This window comes from Pieris napi, chromosome 10 (genome assembly GCF_905475465.1).
Source record: "Pieris napi chromosome 10, ilPieNapi1.2, whole genome shotgun sequence".
Lineage (NCBI taxonomy): Eukaryota > Metazoa > Arthropoda > Insecta > Lepidoptera > Pieridae > Pieris > Pieris napi.
In genome coordinates this window covers 4,196,810-4,216,308 of record NC_062243.1, presented here as the reverse complement: position 1 = coordinate 4,216,308, position 19,499 = coordinate 4,196,810, and the positions used below count along the sequence as shown (strand labels likewise).

At 33.0% G+C, this 19,499-nt stretch overlaps 1 protein-coding gene across 10 annotated transcripts; it reads right to left on the bottom strand.

The window, feature by feature from the left end:
* Window positions 1-341: 341 nt before the first annotated feature.
* On the bottom strand, window positions 342-18,943 carry LOC125053014 (DNA translocase FtsK-like). Of its 10 annotated transcripts, XM_047654176.1 has the most exons (11): window positions 18,806-18,943; window positions 18,466-18,558; window positions 15,216-15,356; window positions 8,698-8,801; window positions 8,441-8,605; window positions 3,953-4,014; window positions 3,062-3,397; window positions 2,444-2,630; window positions 1,566-1,684; window positions 1,208-1,294; window positions 760-902 (listed from the first exon to the last, which is right to left on the bottom strand). In XM_047654176.1, the coding sequence occupies exons 3-10, from the start codon at window positions 15,335-15,337 to the stop codon at window positions 1,247-1,249; spliced, it is 1,143 nt and encodes a 380-aa protein (XP_047510132.1). In that variant the 5' UTR covers window positions 15,338-15,356; window positions 18,466-18,558; window positions 18,806-18,943; the 3' UTR covers window positions 760-902; window positions 1,208-1,246. The 10 variants fall into 10 exon arrangements, with proteins under 10 accessions (XP_047510128.1, XP_047510131.1, XP_047510137.1 ...); XM_047654172.1 differs by lacking the exon at window positions 1,208-1,294 and having other exon boundaries at window positions 342-902; window positions 18,806-18,942; XM_047654175.1 differs by lacking the exon at window positions 1,208-1,294 and having other exon boundaries at window positions 342-902; window positions 3,062-3,394; window positions 18,806-18,942.
* Between the last annotated feature and the right edge of the window lie 556 nt (window positions 18,944-19,499).

Genomic DNA, 19,499 nt, shown 5'->3' with positions numbered 1-19,499 from the left:
TTTTATTTCCAACAGAGAGTTTTAAAGATTTTAATATACGAGCAATGAAAGTATTGTTGCATAGTAATTTTGAAAATCTATTTAAATTTGTGTTGGCCTAGTGGCGCGCATTTAACATTCGCTCGAACGGTGAAGGTAAGGAAACCGGCTTGCTTAAAACTGAAAAGTCGACGGCGTGTGTCAGGCACTGGAGGCTGGTTACCTACTTGCCTATTAGATTGATAAATGATCGTGAAACAGATTCAGAAATCTGAGGCCCAGAACTAAAAGTGTAGTGCCTCTGATTTTATTTTAGTAATTTATTCTAAGACTAATAACTAATAGGAAGGCAATAACAAAAATTGGACTTTTAAATTTTTATTTCATTATAATAAAGTAACAATGAAATACAAAATAGTAACATTTTATTTACAAAAGATTCTAATGTGACTAGCTTAGCCAATTACATATTTGGTTTCTTTTAGCTGTTCAAAATATTTGGAATTGTTAAAATGTTTACAAAAAGCATTACTAAGCAGTATCGAAAAAAATATCTTTTAGCCCGCACATTGACACAATTCGTAAACATGTGACATGAATTATATGAATTAAATCTTAAACTAAACGATTAAATAAAAAAGTATGCTTATAATATTCGGTACATGCTCGAGGACTTTATACTGTAAAGCCAACACAAGTACTTTAGAATTAATCAATTTAAAACAAATAGAAATTACATGATTTGGTATCAAACCCATACATGCGTGATTTATGCTTTGACAGTTCTTTATGGACTCTTAATATTAATAGGATGATCGACCCGAGTGATCCTCGTAGTGCTGCGTGCCGGGAGGAACTCTGTAGCTAGTATAGCTGTGATTGAGAGCATGCTGCGAGAAGAATGGCGTATAATCCCTCTTAACCTGAAAAATTTAATAAATTTACTTAAAAAGTTTTTGGTGTTTGAACTTGAAGGCTACGCCTAAGACAGACTAACTACGTACGAAAGACTAGATTGTTGTTTAGTGGGTGGAAGTATAGGAACCCGGAAGTTGTCTACTTTTAGCGATAGTACTGGTTATATCATTAATTAAATTCTACCATCTAGTTGTTCAGAAGCGCTATGATATTTAGCTAAGTCGATTACATGGTTTGTGTGAATTATGTGGGTGCGTTAGTTACTCCGCCTACAGTTAATATGATCTTCGCTACCCACAGGATCACTTACTAATGGATATAAAGTCCTGAATGTACCGAATGTGGTCGCTCAGACCTCGTTCAACGCAAGCAATTCGGCAAGGGAATATTGACGAAGCTAAAACAGATAACAGGTAAGGCAACAATCAGACATGCGAGTGGATGAGAACTGCATTTTTTTTGTTAGTCAAATGTAGGTAATGGAGGGGGGGGGGTTATTTCAGAGTAGTTCGAATTTCAAGTAAAATACATGGTTCAAAAATCTGTCCGCAGATTCATATAATACTACTTCAAAATTCAAATACGATAGTTGCTCACGGAATTGTTAAATGCAAGTCGAGGTAAACAACATGCATTTGTATGAAATGTAAAAGTAAAAGAAGACATACCTTGCGTGGTCTGCAGGCCGGGCCTTTGGCCAACTCCCTTCTTGCCACGTTTTCTGCAGCTACAGCTTCTTTCACGGACTGTGGCGGCCATTTCATGTCACCCCTCATGTTGATTCCTCCTTTAAATTAATTTGTTTAAATGATAAATATATCATTACATTTCTATAGAGAATTGTAGAATATTGAATCATGGCTAAACGCTGTGTTAAAGTCAATATCGTGAGTACTGTAGTCTCTAAAAATTGTGTCTCTGGCAATTATGTATCAATTAAAATAAGTACGATATATCCACGGCAATTATGTTCTAATTTAACTGTTTCCTTAGCTCAAATAATAATGGGTGTCAACCGTTGAACCTCAAGCAGCAGTTTTCTGTGCCTGCGAGCGAAACATTGATTCGTCGTAAATAGAAACTGAGTTAGAATAACAATTATTTTTCAAACAAAATCATCTCCGTTTGACACCGAGGAGGAATGTAATGAAAATAGTATTGTTATGTAATTCAACTAGTACTAAACTCTAAAACACTAATACTCCTCAGTGCATTAAGAAAGCTCTTAGGTGTAAAAACCTAGTGTCTCAAACACAAAGACGCGTAATTCCAAAAACAATAACCCCAACAATGCACTCTGCGAGCGTGTCTAGATTTTATCATCTCAATATTGTTTAATGTGCACTGAATATAAAGCGGTGGGAACTGAAAGAAATTGTTTTCCTATAATTTTGATTGCGACTGGCGCCAAGCGATATTTTTACTCGAAACTTTAGTATTTTTAGAATTTTCATGGCCACACTCAGGTATGCGGAATTATAAAGGTAGATTTTCAGATTATATTGAAAAGAAAACCTTGCATATTTAGGAATCTAAAGATTCATACCTTGGAAAGACGCTGCGGCAGGTTGACTAGGAAAGACAGGTGATGGCGACTGATGAATTGGTTGTTGCGGACGAAGAGTGATAGTTGTTGGTGGCGGCTCAAACTGTTTTTGAGGAAACTGATACTGTGGCTCTGTGTAATGTGGCTGAGGAGAGTACTGTGGCTGTGGGGAGTACTGCGACTGTGGCTGTGAAAAAAAAGGATTTTACGAATGCGACACGTTAAGTATGTATTAGTAAGTCGTTCCCGTTATCGATATATTAACGTATTCCAGTTAACAAGGGTTTTAAAACACCGAACACATAAAATACGGTACTAGATGTAGTATCTGTGAATGTAACTTGTTATAAATATTATTGTAACAACAACTTTATACAGATGTTACATTTTTATTAGAAAAATACAAAGCATTATAATGTGTAAGTAGAATGGGTACTCTTGTATAAGTACTACCTACTTTACACAATTGCACCATTACCTATCTTAGGTACGTGATTATATACTGCATTAATTATGTATATATGTTATTAGTAGTATAGTACTAGTATAGTATAGTACTAGTGTTATGGGAGATACACAGCATGAATATAAAAACATTCTACGTGCATCTAACACTACCTGGGGTGAGATAGGAGCTGGTACAGGTGCCCAACGGCTTTGCTGCTGACGGTAGGGCTGTGCAGAGGGGGATAATGGGCCTGTAGGAGCCTGGCGGAAAGGAGGAGAAACAGGGGCCGCTGTTACACCGGGCCCAACTGGGAGTAGTTTACTTAGCCCTGTGACTTCCTGGCGTCGGCCTTCACAGTGAGCTTGGTTTTGATTAGGTGTTTGGTTCTGTTGAGGGGAGTAGGTTGGTTGGTATTGAGGCTGAGTAGGTTGGGACTGAGGTTGAGGGGAGTATTGAGGTTGCGACGGCGAATGTTGCGCGTTGTTGTAGTACCCTGGGCTCTGCTGCTGAAGATAAAAATATGATTCTTCTATCTTTCACCCAAGCTTGAAAAACCCGAATATTCAGATTTTGCCTTACAATATCGGTCGTATATTGTCATTTTTAGATATTTGTTTAGCCAAGAATTCGGGCTGTCATATCTGACATAGCGAAAAATAAAAATATATTATATACTAAAAATATAGTGTAAAATGTTGGTAGTCTCATATTAATGTTGTCATTAGACATATTTAATTCAAATTCAAAATCATTTATTCATTTAGGTAAGGCAATGTACAATTATGAACGTCAATAAAGAAATACATATTAAATGTTTCTAATTTTACATTTACTGCCAGTTCTCAAATCAAGCGCGTAGAAATGGTGATAGATAAACTTTTATATTGCTCCTGTACTAGGTATCTGGAAACATGACAATTTTAACGGCGTGTATGTTTCAATTAAGCTACGTAAGTATGTATATGTACAGCGTAAAAATAAATGATATATAACATGCTTCATGACTTCCTAAACCAAGCGTGTGCATCTTACATATGTACATATTATTTATATATAGTTACCTCTTGTGGATTATGGTACCCGTTGGTTTCAGGCGTTGGGGGCCACACCACTTTCTTTTGGCCTGGAAGAGAACAGAAGTGTTATTTAGAATAGAAGCTCCTTTCAACCGACTTCAAAAAACCCGAAGGAGAGTACATATTACTATTTATTTTTCTCCTTTTACCCGAAAGGGTAGGCAGAGACCACAGTTCACTACTTGTTACGGTCCTGACATAACCTCTCTCGTTTTATCTACTTTCATGTCATTCACCATGCATGTTCGTCGAGTATTTTTGACCTGTTACTTCTGTAGTACGTAGATTTGGTCCAGGTATTTAGTACTACTAGATACTGTGATATTAATTTGAAATATATTTTATAAATTTAGTTCCAATACTTTTAAGAATACCCTTTTCAGCAAAATACACGACACCGAAACATACTGAGCTATGACACAGTTATTTATATTTTAGGTATCATAAAATAAGAAATATTAGATTTGTGATTGTGTCATTTGCTTTCACAACAATAAGGGACAGCATAGACTTGGTATCTTTATGATTATTATTGATTGGGTAATTGTGCATCAACATTATACCAAAATTTATATTTTAATACATAAAAACGTGTGATTGTATTATTTTATACATTTTGACTTGGCACTATGCTTATTATATTAGATATTTACAAAAATATCTTCAAAGACACGTTCTATCTAATCAGACGATCATAGCGCGTGGTCCTATATTCAACACTTTGAGACAATTATTATGACACATTCCGCTTTAAATAAGCCTGGCCATCACGATGTTGGCCGGTTTCCAGATAAAAAACTCTCTCTGAATTAATAATTATTAAAAGTAACATTAAAATTAGGACGATGGAAACTTATATCTGAAGTAAAAATATCTGATAAGCGTTTGACGGTTTGAATAAAACTTATTTAATGGACAAAATTTCTATTTAACAATCGTGGTCAGTAAGATTGTCTGATCCGTGCGTGCTGAATCCATTCATATACATTAGCGTATACTAAAAGCAATACAAACGAATATGGGTTTTGAAAATAGAGTTTCAACAAATGTAAATTTAAATGATGCACTCAGTTTGGACTATAAACTTCTCATCTACAAAACTGTAATAAAACCAATATGGTTCTATGGGATTCAGCTCTGGGGGTCAGCAAGCCGCTCTACAAAAAAAAACACTGCGAAATAGGAGCGGTGCGCCGTGGTTAACACGAAATGCTGACGTCCATAAATATTTGGGAATTGCCACTGTCGAGGAAGATATTAAATGATCAACCGTGCGATACAAAATCAGACTTCAGCAACACGTTCAACCTTCTAGCTTCGGGCCTCTTGGAAACGACGGACAGTGTGTATCGGCTGAAAAGAGCAAAACTTGCCGCAGTCTGACAGTTTACGAATTACGGAGGGAATAAAAAAATATTGGATTTGCGTTCCCTAATTGCCATTATTTCTCATAAAATCTGATAAAAGCCATGAGGCTGATTGCAGGTTGATTAAAAATTAAAAAAAAATCAATTGCAAATATAATTAAGTTTGTACAAATCCAGTCAATAATGAGACGAAACAAAATCATTCACTTTCACATGGTGATCTAAATCTTTTTAGTTTGGAGTAAAAAATAAGTAATATATTGGATTTAAATTATATGTATTATATCATACTTAACATATTATACTATATACTGTATATTTTGTGTAGTGTAACTTTCACGTTTTATAAAATTTTAAAACAACGTAAATTAAGAAAGCTTTATTGCAATTATTAAAGCTTAAGAAGAAACGCTTCGTTAAATTAAATGATAATGACAAAATGTGTAGTAAATAAAGTGTGAAACTCACTAATACTAGGGAAGGGCACTAGTGCTTCCTACCACAATCTGCCGAGGACTATTCAACCACTTGGCGCGCTCGTCAGGTGTGTAGGTGCTCAACGACCACATGTTTATTGATAGGACATAACTGTTTGCACTCCGAATTTACGTCAAAAGACGAAACATTTTAATAAAATTTTAAAGAAAGCTTACGCAATGAAAGATTTCTGAAGCTGGTTGTATCCCATAACTTTCAGAACTACTACCTTGAAATAAAAGCTTAGAACGATATTGTTTCTTAAAGTACTTATTCTGTATTGTTATTTCGTCCTTTAATATTAGTGTAATTTACATATAAATCGAATTATCAGGAAGCAATAAATATACATTAATGATTCATTATTAACAGCATTAAGTTCTTATGGATACTAATTCTATGGGCTATTTGTATATGAGATTTTTGTCGTAGCTTAAGAGATTAATTAAAGTGATATATAACTGCCAACGGTGCTATAATCTTCAATTAACTATTGCTGTGATATTGGCTTGCTATCGGATAATAGCTCGTATGAAATTGTGCTATTATTTTTGGAATAATTTATTATGTAGTTTATGGGTAAATCAAATTTCGGACTTACATGAAATTAAGTCATTTCTGAGCATTCTGATAGTGTTAAATCGACTGATAGTTTATATATTAAAACGAATAGACAGTGAAAGATGGAAAGAGCATACGTATCTATAAATTTACATTAATTTTATAAGTAATTTAATTGTTAAGTTATTACATTTATGTTGGATGGACGCGGCAGCTATTGTACAGATACGGTAATGAAAATAGAGGTATATTTTCATTACCGTTGAATTATTATTATAATTTAATAATTATTATATTAGATATATTGTTGATAAATCACTGGTATTAAACATCGAGGTAATTTTTTTGTTATTTATTTGTATTCTTATAGTTCAAATAATTTATTTCTTTAGAATTTAAATAAATTTTCCCGATAGTCACACTGTCTCCCCCGAATCATTGGCATGCAATCAACGCTGAATCATCGAACATTAGGTCATTGATGAATCGAACATTTTGTCATCGCTTATCTGTAATTCATTGTTAGTTATTTTCAGAATGCAAACAAAGACATGAGTTCTCACGCGTGCTTCTAGAAAGTATAGGTGTTTCAATGACTTTAATTAGTATAAAAGTAGTAAAACATCGCTATTACATTTTACGGATTTATAATTCGCTTTTAACATAGGTACGGAATGATATGCATGGTTTATGATGTACAGTTTTTTTAAGGTTATATTATAATGCAAAATGTTTACCAAGTAGTGTGCCTGAATCGAATAACTGAACGACTATCTCTACGTCTACAGATACAGAAAACATTTTAGATATCTAGGTGATAGCGAAGTGGAGTCATACAGCACTGCATCGTGTATTATTAGATGTTGATTCATGAACTCGCGAATACACCGGCTCACCAGAAATAGTTACGCGTTGCGTCAAAAACTTTTTTATAAAGGATCGTGCGATCACGGTCAAGAACCAAAATAAAATGAAGAAACTTGTTATGTTCTCAATTTTCACTCTGTTATTTTTCTTAGTGGAACTCTTTGAGTACGGTTTTATTTTTATATTTGTCCTTGAGTTCTATTGTAGATATTAATATACAATAAATCAGAATTCTTTAGCTTTAGGCTTTCCGTAAAAGTAAATAAATAGTACTGGCATTCTATTTACGCAATGAAAAGAAATTACTATTAAAACAAAACTAACAATTAAACTTATAAAGGTAAACTAAACATCTTTCGGGCATAGGCGAAAGAATGTAGAATCAAGATTGAAATATATGAACAAAATTAGCACGCTTACTAAAATAAGTACGTTACCAAAAAATATCGTTTCAGGCATTTCGGTCGTTGTTCGTTCGTTGCTGTTTAAAAACTGATCTTTTGTGAGATATTTTTTGTCAATCTGTCAGCTAATGACCTGTCCTCGTCGCTTTCGTCATCGGACAGTAGGAGGTGTGACAAATAAGCCGTATTTATATCTATAATTAATCAACAAGCAAGGATATTTGTTTATATTTAGACGACTTAATTGTTACAATAATTTATAATTTTATAATCTTATTTCATTTCTATGTCTTTACACTAAAACCGTTTATCATAATATATATTTCATAGCGCCTTTACAGATGTTTTTTTTTAAATATTTATGTAATTAATAAATTAGTTTCTAGTCTTCATTAGGGTTAGTCAAATACATTATAATTATAATGCTAACTTTAATTTCAATTCATTCCATAATTAATTAATATTGATTGTCCGTAACTTTAAACTTTTATTTTTGTATATTTTTGCTCTTGTAGACTTTCGTTTCTTGTTAAAATGATACGATATGATAAATTACCTAAAATGAAAATTTCAGACCACACATCATCAAAAGCGCGAATTTATTAGCATGCGTATTTAATCCCAATGGAATTAATTTTCAATGTCGAGCTTCATATCAATTCTATTCAAATATTGTTATTGATTTTGTTTATCGACGCACAGCTAATGCCTGTTAAATATTGGAAATCAAATTAGTGTGACTGAAATTAATTATTTCAAATAATGGTCGGTTGAATGGATTCTATGGCCAAGGATACCTTTGGTAGCCTTCAATAACTGAGGGTAAAGATAGGAAGTGGAGTTGATTTGTCCATTCCAGGTACGTGCTGGTCTCTTACTTCCTGGGGGCCAAAAGTCGTCAAATCGGCGTTTCGTATGTTCCAAGTTTTCCAAGATCGCCTGGACTTGGGTTGGATCTAACTCTGGTAAGGCATTGTTAGGTAAAAGCGTTAATAGGCGTAAAAGAAGATTTACTATACTTCTTGGAAAAAAAACATCTAAAAGAGTTACTCACTTGGGTATCCTTTCCTGTTTCTTTCTTCTTCTTCTAGCATTCGGAGAACTGCTGAGTTGGCAAGGTTTCCTGGTTTGTCTGTGGTTGGATTGTTGAAGTCGATTCTGAAACAAATTGTGGTTCATTTGTCTAAAAATAACACAGTTAGTTGTTTTCACAGAATCAAATACACGGTGAAAAACGGAAATTATTACAGGAATAAAACATTATATATATATTTTTAATATATTATAAGTAACCTTTGTAAAATGCTGATTTTTTAAAATTACAAATTAAAAATAAAAGCATCTTACATTCATCGCTCATTCTCCCTAAACATGTCGCAAATATCTATCTAGTTCAGGTGCACAAGGGTATACCCAGGAAACGGTTAAGTAGCGAAATTATACACGTAACTGGTGGAGGTGATATCGTGAGCTTCATTCAAACAGAAGTGCTTTCAGGATTTGAAACACTTTTCAGGCACACACAGCGTAAGGAATGCAGGCCCATACAGTCTGTAATACCCCTTAAAATATTTACTGCAGAATAGATTGCCGATTGCTCTTACGGTAGTTCAAGTGCAACCGCATTGATACCCCAACATTTCCAGCAAAAACGCAGATACAATGGCCTTACAAGTACTGTTGATACTTACATAGTTGTGCAATCCTAAATCCCCCATTGACATTTTGAAAATAGCAAACTACGTTTAAATGCTCAATTAAAAGTAATAAGCTTAGAAATTCAATTACCGCAAAACTCCGTAAACTTTCTCGGTTTACCCAATGAATCAATTTCCATCGTTGCTCGGAAAGTCAATCACAAAAACGGTAACTTTATTTAAGTGATATAGGAAACTCGTCGTGAGAAAATGGCGCAAGAACTTGTGACAAAGCGTTCGTGAGTTCACTTTCAATTGTGTCAATCTGCGTAGCTTCTGAACCTTTTGTAGTCATTGGTGAAATTAAACAAATGTTTGTATGGACTTGTTTCGTTTAATGGAATTTAAAAGTGATTGGATTCTTTTGATAGAAACGAAACAATGGAAGTGAAAATAAGACGTCTCTCAATTGTCATAGAGAATGGATCGATTACAATTTAATAGTATCTAAAGTTATAAAAGTTTAAACTATTACTTTGCGATACTTCAGAAATGTCTTCTATAATGAATAAAAATGGTTCTCTTTACGCACAATCAAGTAGATTTTCTGGACGAACTTGCGGATCAGCGTGTCACGAAAAAAAAGTGCGTGCGTGTAAAGTACACATGTCAGAAGTAAGCTTCTTTGGCGAATTAAATTTAACTCATGTTCATATTTATACAAATCTAAATCTTTAGATTTCCGCGACTCAGAGGGAGGGAAAAGGAAAGATGTTAGGAGTTTAATGAATTTATTTGTCATTAAAATATTAAAGGGGTCGAAAATTAATACAAATTTATATAATTATTTCTTCGATAGTAAAATCACGTGGCATTTTAATTTACAATTCGTCTGAGATTTCAATAAATTATTTTGCATAAAATATAAAATACTAATATTTCATAAATTCTCTTTACGAAATTTTAATTTTAAAAATATAATTTCTATATGGTAATTCACCCTTTCTCACTCTCTCTCGGTCTCAATCGCTCTCTGCCTTTTCTTCGAAAAACACGCTGCACATCTTCGTGACGTTCCGTAAAAAATTCCTCTCATAAAAGAAGCAGAGAAAAAAAAAGTTAAAGAAGTTTCACTTCAAAATTATTTATTTTAAAACTGTTTTCCTCTCTATAATACATTGCTAATATGTTAATTGTTTGTCAACGTTCGCATTTCATTTTCGTGACTAAAACAATAGCACTTGATGACAATAATGACACATGACTATTTTTGGCGCCAAAATGGAGTCGAAGAACCACTATTCTTAGGGTCTGTTTCACAATGTATGGATAAAGTACCAAATAGCTATGCAACACATAAATTATTTGTAAGATAAATTATGCCATTTGACATCCATCGGACTCATAGCTTATGATGGACTTTATGTGACGAATAGCGCTATCTGACAGTCGTGAAACGCAACAATAGTGTTTATCCTACCAATAAGTAATAAATAGCTAATTTGGAACTTATGTAGAACTTATACGTACATTGTGAAACAGACCCTTAGAGAGTGAATGTTCGTGTGACACATAAAAAAATTAAACCAATAGTTAATTTTTTGTCGTAAGACAAAAGAAGTTGTTCGTATCGGGCCCATAATAAAAATGATGATATTATAATATAAACTTAAATATCGCTAAAACTGACCGCCTGAGCGGCGAAGACGCGACGACCGGGTAATTTAAAGGTAAATATTATATATTTTTTGTTTTTTTAATTACTCCGTTATGATTCGTCAGCTTCGTACTAATATCCTTTATCAAGTCTCTATAACTGTTTCATATATCGCTCAAAGGGCATGGTAACATACATAAAATTGTGAAATATCTTTGCAATCACGATTATACCATAGACGCACTTTATACAAGCCAATCACATGTTACGAAACTTTTTATATGAATTGCAACTTTATCTCCCGTTTACCTCGATAACCTTATTAGGTAGCATGTAGTGTCAAAGGTATGATGCTGCTTACATTAAGCCATAGACAGCTGTTCCTGCTTGTGAGTAATAAATCAAAATCTTAATAAGGATTACAACTTCGAAATTTGTTGATTTTAGCAATAAGCTTTTTTGTTTCGATCGTAGAATGTCGATTTTTTTTAAATAAATTTAAGACAGGACAGGGAAATTGTTTCCTCTAAATTTACAATACTTGACGCAGTTGTAATAATCATAGAGTGTAGAACAAATCTAATTACATAATTGTTAAAGACATTTTATTTGAACTTTACACTTCATAACACATTTAGAGCTTTAATAAAATGTTTCTTACAAGTACACCTTTATTCGATTCTATTTTTTATTAATCATACTATACCGGTGATAAAGACATGGATACATGCTATATGAGACTGTGAAAGTTTATTCAACTATGAAATGTAGACAAAAAAACCCTTCGTGTTTCTAAAAAAAATTAAGTAGTATCTTTAAATGATTTTTAGTTACTTAAATCGACTTTGGAGCCAACGATGTTATGATCATGAACGTCAGTTTTATATCTAACAGCAACCATGTTTTAACCAGTTAAAAAAGTGTAAAGCTTGAAATATATTTTAATATAAAATAAGGGATGATTAAAACTTACTCATCACATTCGATGATCAAAGCCATCCTGCAGGCTTCACTCAATTACGTTATAGAATATATATAGGCCACAGATTTTATGCCAAATTGGGTGACGCGAATATGTTTACAACAAACAATTATCACTATAAATAAGGACAATATACCGAAAATAAACTGAATAATGCGCACGAGCTGCGCGCTTGTCCCGACGCGACTGTTCACATCGCATCGAACGAATTCCGCGTCTTATACTTTTTCTTCCATGTATTCATAGAAAGAAGTTTGAGATAAACATCTTAATTACGTGCATGCATAGATCAAATAATTATATACTTACGTATATAAGCGCTTGGTTAATGGCGAGTAACAATAACATTTTTTTAAATACAGGGTAAACTCTTTATAACGATTTTCAAGGAGATTTTTTTCGTTATAGAGACGTTTCGTCAGGGAGGGAAGAAAAAAAAAACAAATTTAGCCAATAACAAGGTGTGTTTAGCAACTGAGACCAAAATTCCCTACAGGCAATGTAATCTAAGAATAATGGCACCTGTGTTAATGCAGTTAACAATAACAAAGGCTAGACGGCTGTTTATGACCTAAGGTTCTTAGAAATTTCGGCACCCCAAAAGTTTAGTTTTGTAAGATGATTATAAAAAAAAATTACACATAATTGTGTTGCTAAGTTATTATAAAGACTGAATTAATGTATGGGTTTTGTGTTAAACCAAACAAATTATCTCATTTTTGCGTTATAGAGAGAATTTCGTTATAATGAAAGACGTTATAAAAAGATTACACTGTAAATGCGGAGATTCCATGATCGTAGTTTTACGCTTGAATTGTAAAAAAGATTTTTCACTAATCACTAATTATATTTTTTAAAGGGTTATTGATATGTTTTTGATACGATTCCTGGCTTGTTAGATTAACACTTAGAGTAAAGTGCATGACTGCCCATGTACTCCTGCAACGCCAGAAAACTTGCTAGTGCGTTGCCGGCCTTTAAAGTTGTACTCTCTTTTAATGTTCAAATTTTGGCTTTAACGACAATAATGCTTTATTTCATCAGAGTAATATATTATATTTAATACTGAATTTATTATAGTACCGCTTCTGTTGTAGGTGAAACAAATGACGTATACCTAAGGGCTTTTGGCATCGAATCCCAGCGAACATATGTTTTACTTTAGCTAATAAGTTGGCACTTGCCAGCCTGCTGTAGGACTTGCCTACGGCAATTTATATGACAATTCCAAAACAAAAAACTGGAAGTCTCAAAAAATTAAACACCATTCAATTAAATCCAACAACATTTCGAATAAAATTCCCTTAAATCACTTAGAGCGGCCTAGTTAATCACGTCACAATGAGAAGTTTATAAAAGAAAAAAATACAATTATTATTTACGTGCCGCATTACTGAGATACGTGATAGGAATTTAAATTTTCTAAAACATTTATCCAGTATGTAACCTCAATGAATCTCGTTGGAGACCGAACGATTTATTTTAGTATACTTTAATATAAAATGGAATGGGGGCAAGATTGGCGTTCTGCTAAATAACTGCGAAAGGTCAGTGTTCGGTAGGTGTTTCTTCTCATACATAAGAATCAACCTGTTTCATTGGAAAATATAATATATTTTTTGATTAAGTTGTCGGTATTTGAAAGTTATACAAGGTTTATTTTAATTTATAAATTATTAAACGAATGGTGAATTTGACCCAACTACCTCTGTATGCCACGATCCTTAGTTCGACTGCAGAAATAATAATAATTGCTATAAAAAAGAGCAGAAAAGCTTTTATGGCAATCAATCAACACCAAAATGCCAAAACGATAAGTAACAACTAATACGATTAGTAATGTTATAATTATAACCTTCACACTTAAATTCCATTCTACAACTATTTTCGCTTTTATTGTGTTTTTTTTATCACAGTTTATAACAGTTCATCGAAAACGGGCAGGAAGCTCATCTGCGATTTGAGTCAAGATGCTCTAACAGTAGTGTACGTAGAAAGTCGAATTTGTATAAAAATTTGTCGACAAGAACTGTCATTTTCACACAAATTCGACTGTCTAAGCCCCCCGATGTTAAGTGATAGAAGAGCCCATGGACACTCTCAATGCCAGAGAGCTCGCGAGTGCGTCGCCGGCCTTTTAAGAATTGGTACGCTCTTTTCCTGAAGAGCCCTAAGTCGAATTGGTTCGGAAATACTTCAGAGGGCAGCTGGTTCTACATAGAGGTGGTACAAAAACTGCCTTAAAAACGCTCAGTTGTGGAACGAATTTAGCCGGCCAGTTTGGCGTTTTAACGCAACCGTGAACGGTTGTGAATAACTTTAAACCCATAAATGTATTAGTATACTCTATATATATTAACATAGCTGTATAAATGTACCATCACTTGCATAAGTGCTGCACTCATCACAATTTCAAGTATTATATCGGCGCGTGAACGTGTGATTCGGCTGTGATTCATCCGTATTGGCAACGTCTATCTTGTTGATGGATTGTTCAATGAACGATACTGATATCGAACTCTATCAATAACATATGTAATGTCACTTTCCTTAACTTGCAATTTCGGGTGATTCCGTGACGCGATAAGGGTATGCCTGTATGAAATTCTTATAATGCCTTTACGACATTTTGTTATTTTATTTATTTAGTATGATAGTTTTAATAAAGGACTTCATTGTAGTGTGGTGGAAACATAAACTAAATAAAGTTTTTCTGTCCACCAGACCACCACCACCACCACCATTATAATATTCTCTTGTTTATGGAAAAAAGAGAAACCCAGAACCATTAGAGAAGTGTACTGGTTTTAAAAGATACAGACTGAAAATATTAATTGTTTTGAAATTTCTAACATACAAGTAACAATAATAAAGTCACTTTTAGAATGTTGTTCTATTAAACGATTCTAAGTGTGAACGCTATGAAAATATTTAGTACGTTATTGACCTAAATATGTAGAAACTAAATTATTACTGAATTCAATTCAAACAGAATAAAAATATCTTTGTTTTTGCAATTGCTTCCTTACTCCGTGTACATATTTAATAGCGGAAGCAATACACGTAAATAATATCCAAAAATATTATTTGCATGATAAACATATTATTTAATACCGATAGGAGTATCCTCCCTAGTTTCTAAAAACATTTAACTCGAACAAAGTCAATGACTTTAACTCGAGACTATAACTACGTAGGTATGTTATTAATTAACCTTATATGTAAAATATCATGTACCAATAAATATAGTTAAACAGATATATTGCTAGGAAAATAGAATTATAAATGTGGCGTACCCAACAGTTCCATTGTCAAGGTTATGCAGGTGCTTGTTCAGAGTTTCCTGGATGTTCTGCTTCGAGTACAACCCCATAGGTGAGTTGAACTGCTTATGGACTATCTTCGGTCCGGTGGACATTTTGAAGTCGTTCGTTGCGCTGGAAATATGCATAGATTGGTTTTGTATAGAAAGTACAGGTTTGAAAATAACTTATCTTTTAATTTGCGCAACGCCTTTAAACCTGAAATATCCCTCCTGAAAATCTAAGGATTCGCTTCTTCAGTGACTATAAAATATGTAGACAATAAAGACTTAGTTCATTTCTTTAAAATATTACCTGGTTAACGAAATTCATTACGATTGAATTAGTCGTAATTGTAATTAGTAATTCTATTTTCAAAAATGTAATAAAAACGAAAAGCTTCAAACCAGACATAAGGTGATTCCGAAAATAAATCGTCCATTTAAGAACAAAGAGTATGATTATAGCTGTCAGTTGATGATTTATTTACATAGAAATACTGGCGCAATTTTTTTTTTTAAATTAATTATTTTTTAAAGTAGACGAGTATTTAACGTCATTGTATTTTAACAATACCAGTATTCCGCAGTAACTTACGTGATTTTTAAATCATTTTATCAAAATCTGTGAGAATATTGTGACCAACTAATTTCGAAAACTATTTCATATTTTAATCAAACAAAATGTTAAAATTGTGTTTTGATAAGCTTAACCATAATTAGAACACAACCATATGTAATTGAAGTGTACGTTTCTTGAGTATAACAATATTACATCAACGCAAGATTCACGCGCCGGGTTACGGCTAAAAGTCGTCTTATTGCGATTTTATTATACCTGCCAGCAAACGCGACGGCCATAATATATTTCTCGTATAATGTTTGGGAGGTGTACAAATAAGTTATCTAAAAGGCTAAGCATGTTATTGAAAATCTTGGAAATAAATGATACAACTACGATATTTTCCGAGGTGAGACATATTAAATTTACGACTTTGATATAAAAATGTATTTGCAGGAATTATTTTATGTCAGTTTTGAAATCAGTTCGTTATTTGATGGTTTGCTGTCAGTTCAAAAGAGTAGGGTAACGTTTGTATAGAAAAATTTTATCTTTATAAAAGTATATAATTATCTAGTCTGTTAAGTTAAAAGTGATCGAACCATACAACCCATGTATGGCACTTTGTGATATATTCTAAGTAATATTGATTTGTGTTTCGGTCTTCAATATTTATTCTGCTGGAATCAATATTGAATGGCAATTCTACGGTCCATCCAACGGACGCTTGTTACCTATAGAACGACCGGAATCGCTACATTTTCGTTTAGTTTATCCTTATATACACCGTATTAAACTCATTGCAGTAAACGCCTAACATACATATAGTAACGTGTTTTACTGTCCCATTATAAAACACATTACTTGGTTAGTTTGTAAGGAACATTACGCTAATAACGATATGAGCAGAGCTACTCTATAGTGCTAATCACGCAAGAACAAAAAGCGGAGTATTTATGATAAATGTTGCATAAACGAGAAAAAATTACCTTATAGCGAGCTTTTGCACTACGCGTGAAATTTACGCACAAAAAATTTGTGACGGAATTGTTGCTCTTTAAAAGTACATACTAAAATGAGTCCACAACAGCATATGTATATCTTTGCAAGTTATATTTCAGACTCACTATACATAGACGCTGAAGCTGATTTATAAACACATCTGTATCTAAATGCGTCACAAGTATTTAATTTTGAAAACATTGCCCTTGTTATAATTTAATCTCAGATAATCTCAGTTATAAACAGTCTCCTACTCAAAAATTTAAGTGGAAACTCGTATGGCTCGGGACTTAATTGTAAAATAAATCCGGAAGACATTTACATATACAATTAATGAAGTGAATAATTCCGTATACACTTCATAAGAACATAGTTTGTTGATTCATTATTCAAAGTAATTTTGATGATACAACGCGAATATACGAAATATATTTGAAATATTAAGACTCTAATAAAATGCAATTAAAACATGGGTCGAGTTCTAGATTTATTTAAAGTATATTTTTCGAACGCATATAAAAATGAACGATATACATACAATCATATTAATTAAAAATTTGAGTAAAGACGAAAACAAATTTATTTGGTCCTCCAGCCATAGGGACAATTTTTGTTTGTTTAAAGTGTTTTTGTTTTGTATTTAAATACGTAAAGAAATATATAACTTTCGTTTCCTATATGTATAATGGTAATATAAATTGGCCATTCGGTATAGTTCTTTTGAAAAAGTTATGAATATTCCATTTTCAGGCTATCTTAGTTATTAACCGAAACAAAGATAAAATTATAATAATAGAATAAAAATTATAGTGAAGTAGATTTGTGTTTAGTATGAAAGATATACGAGGATAATAAATACAAAAAAGCGTGGGAGTAGCAAAAATAGTGTTTAGTATCCGGGTTATTTTGAATTGTATCCGCAGTCTGATATACACATTCGAGAAATTTTTTGACTCAAACACAAACGCTCACAATTTTGAGTTGTGTTTTCTATTAGATAAAAATTCAAGATCACATAAAAGCGTATTTATACACCAAAAGTCACTAAATTTACGGCAACGAAAATATATACGTATTTAAAACATTAAATTTAAACAGAAACCAACTTTTGTTTTTAACTTTATTTTCCAGCAAAATGAAGTTATCGGAAATATGAACATTTTGCCGATGGCATGTCACAGACCGATGGTTATAAGTAGATTTGTCTGACAAGGTCGCTACCGCCGTCATCAAGGTTAAAATTCCGTGTAATTCAAACTGTGATGAACCAAAATAGTTTACTTTTATTTTTAAAACACATCTAACTAATATGATTAGATTAACTAATGAGAAATGATGTCACCCTGAGGTTTATGTTGACAATAAGCCGTAATGTCGTGCTTCATTGACGTTGAATTGCATGTATTTTCGATTAAGACAATTTATCGTGTTTTTCATTAATTGAATGAGTGTGAATAGAATGTATGAATTTCCCTAAACATGACACTGAGGTATTTTTGAGTCAGACCGCCGCAGTGAAAACGAGACGAACTATTTCAGTATCATGAAGTAAGCGATCTATTATTGTGGCGGAATACTACATGAAGTTAGTCATGGGTGACGTCTAATAAAAAACATTTACATACGTTTTAAGCGTTTATTAGTGCGAATGTTACGAAGCATGAGCATTTTAATTATGTACCTTGTGCGGCGGTGCGTTTCGTGCGAGCGGCGTCGATGCCTGTCTTCTACTGTAGCAATAGCGGGCGGGCGGCACGCGCCCACGCAACCTCACCTGTTTCATGATCATGAAAATTGTTGAATCACGTTACACTGCACTTGAAAGTTTTCACGGCTTTTCAATATGTCTTTACATTTGAAATGCATTATTTAATTACTGTTATCTGCTGTTTCTACTCTTTATTGTTTAGTTTATTTTATGGAAACGCCTTATTAAAATTGAATGTAAATAATACGTATGTTTTTAATAGATTTTTATAAAAATTCATAACATACGGTTAAATAACCCCATACAAACTTACCTGAAAATAACAAACAATTTAGGTAGCGATCCTTGAACTTAAACTGTCGTGCACTAATGACTGTAATGAGCTGCGACAGACAATCTCTTGAAGCAGCGGCCTCCAGCCTCCGAATGAACTAGCGCTATCTACTGCGGGATAAATGAGAAATTTATTAAACCAGTCCCTCTATATTTAGCTCAGTGGAAAGCATAAATAAAAAAGTCTCGCATCTAGAAAACCCCATCAGTGTAAGGTTATTGATCTCCGGTCGCTCCTCGATTTCCGTAGCAATACTGAAAAATCGTTCATTTTCAAACCTTTCGAAAGGCTTGCATAAGTTAGTTACTCGTTGAAAACTTTAAAATTGAAACCGTTTATTACAACGGCAAATCTAATTGTAATCAAGGTTGCGGTGGAATTATTGACTTTGTGATATTAAAGTTTGAAGCTGCAGCGTTGGTTTTTTCCATTTATTTTTCTATATTCAATAATATTGATTTGTATGCAATGAAAGTAATAATAAGTTTTCAGTATGAATAGCAGATTTTTTTATCTTATTGTAAATTTACTATTTGTTGATTTTTTTATAATTTATATTTTTGAATGTACTTCTTCACTATATTTTAGTAGTTGTTTTAGTTATTGTTAACTTATGTTAAGGTAGAATATGTGCAGAGAGGAGACAAAAGGAATGTTGTTTACAGTAAAAGAA

What these genes read in the sequence shown, in the direction of transcription:
- LOC125053014 (XM_047654172.1), bottom strand. Translation starts at nt 15,337, where the DNA reads ATGTCCACCGGACCGAAGATAGTCCATAAGCAGTTCAACTCACCTATG. An exon ending in CTTGACAATGGAACTGTTGG is followed by an intron (nt 8,802 to 15,215) that starts GTACGCCACATT and finishes AATTTGTTTCAG; the next exon opens with AATCGACTTCAACAATCCAA. An exon ending in CAGCTCCTATCTCACCCCAG is followed by an intron (nt 2,631 to 3,061) that starts GTAGTGTTAGAT and finishes TTTTTTTCACAG; the next exon opens with CCACAGTCGCAGTACTCCCC.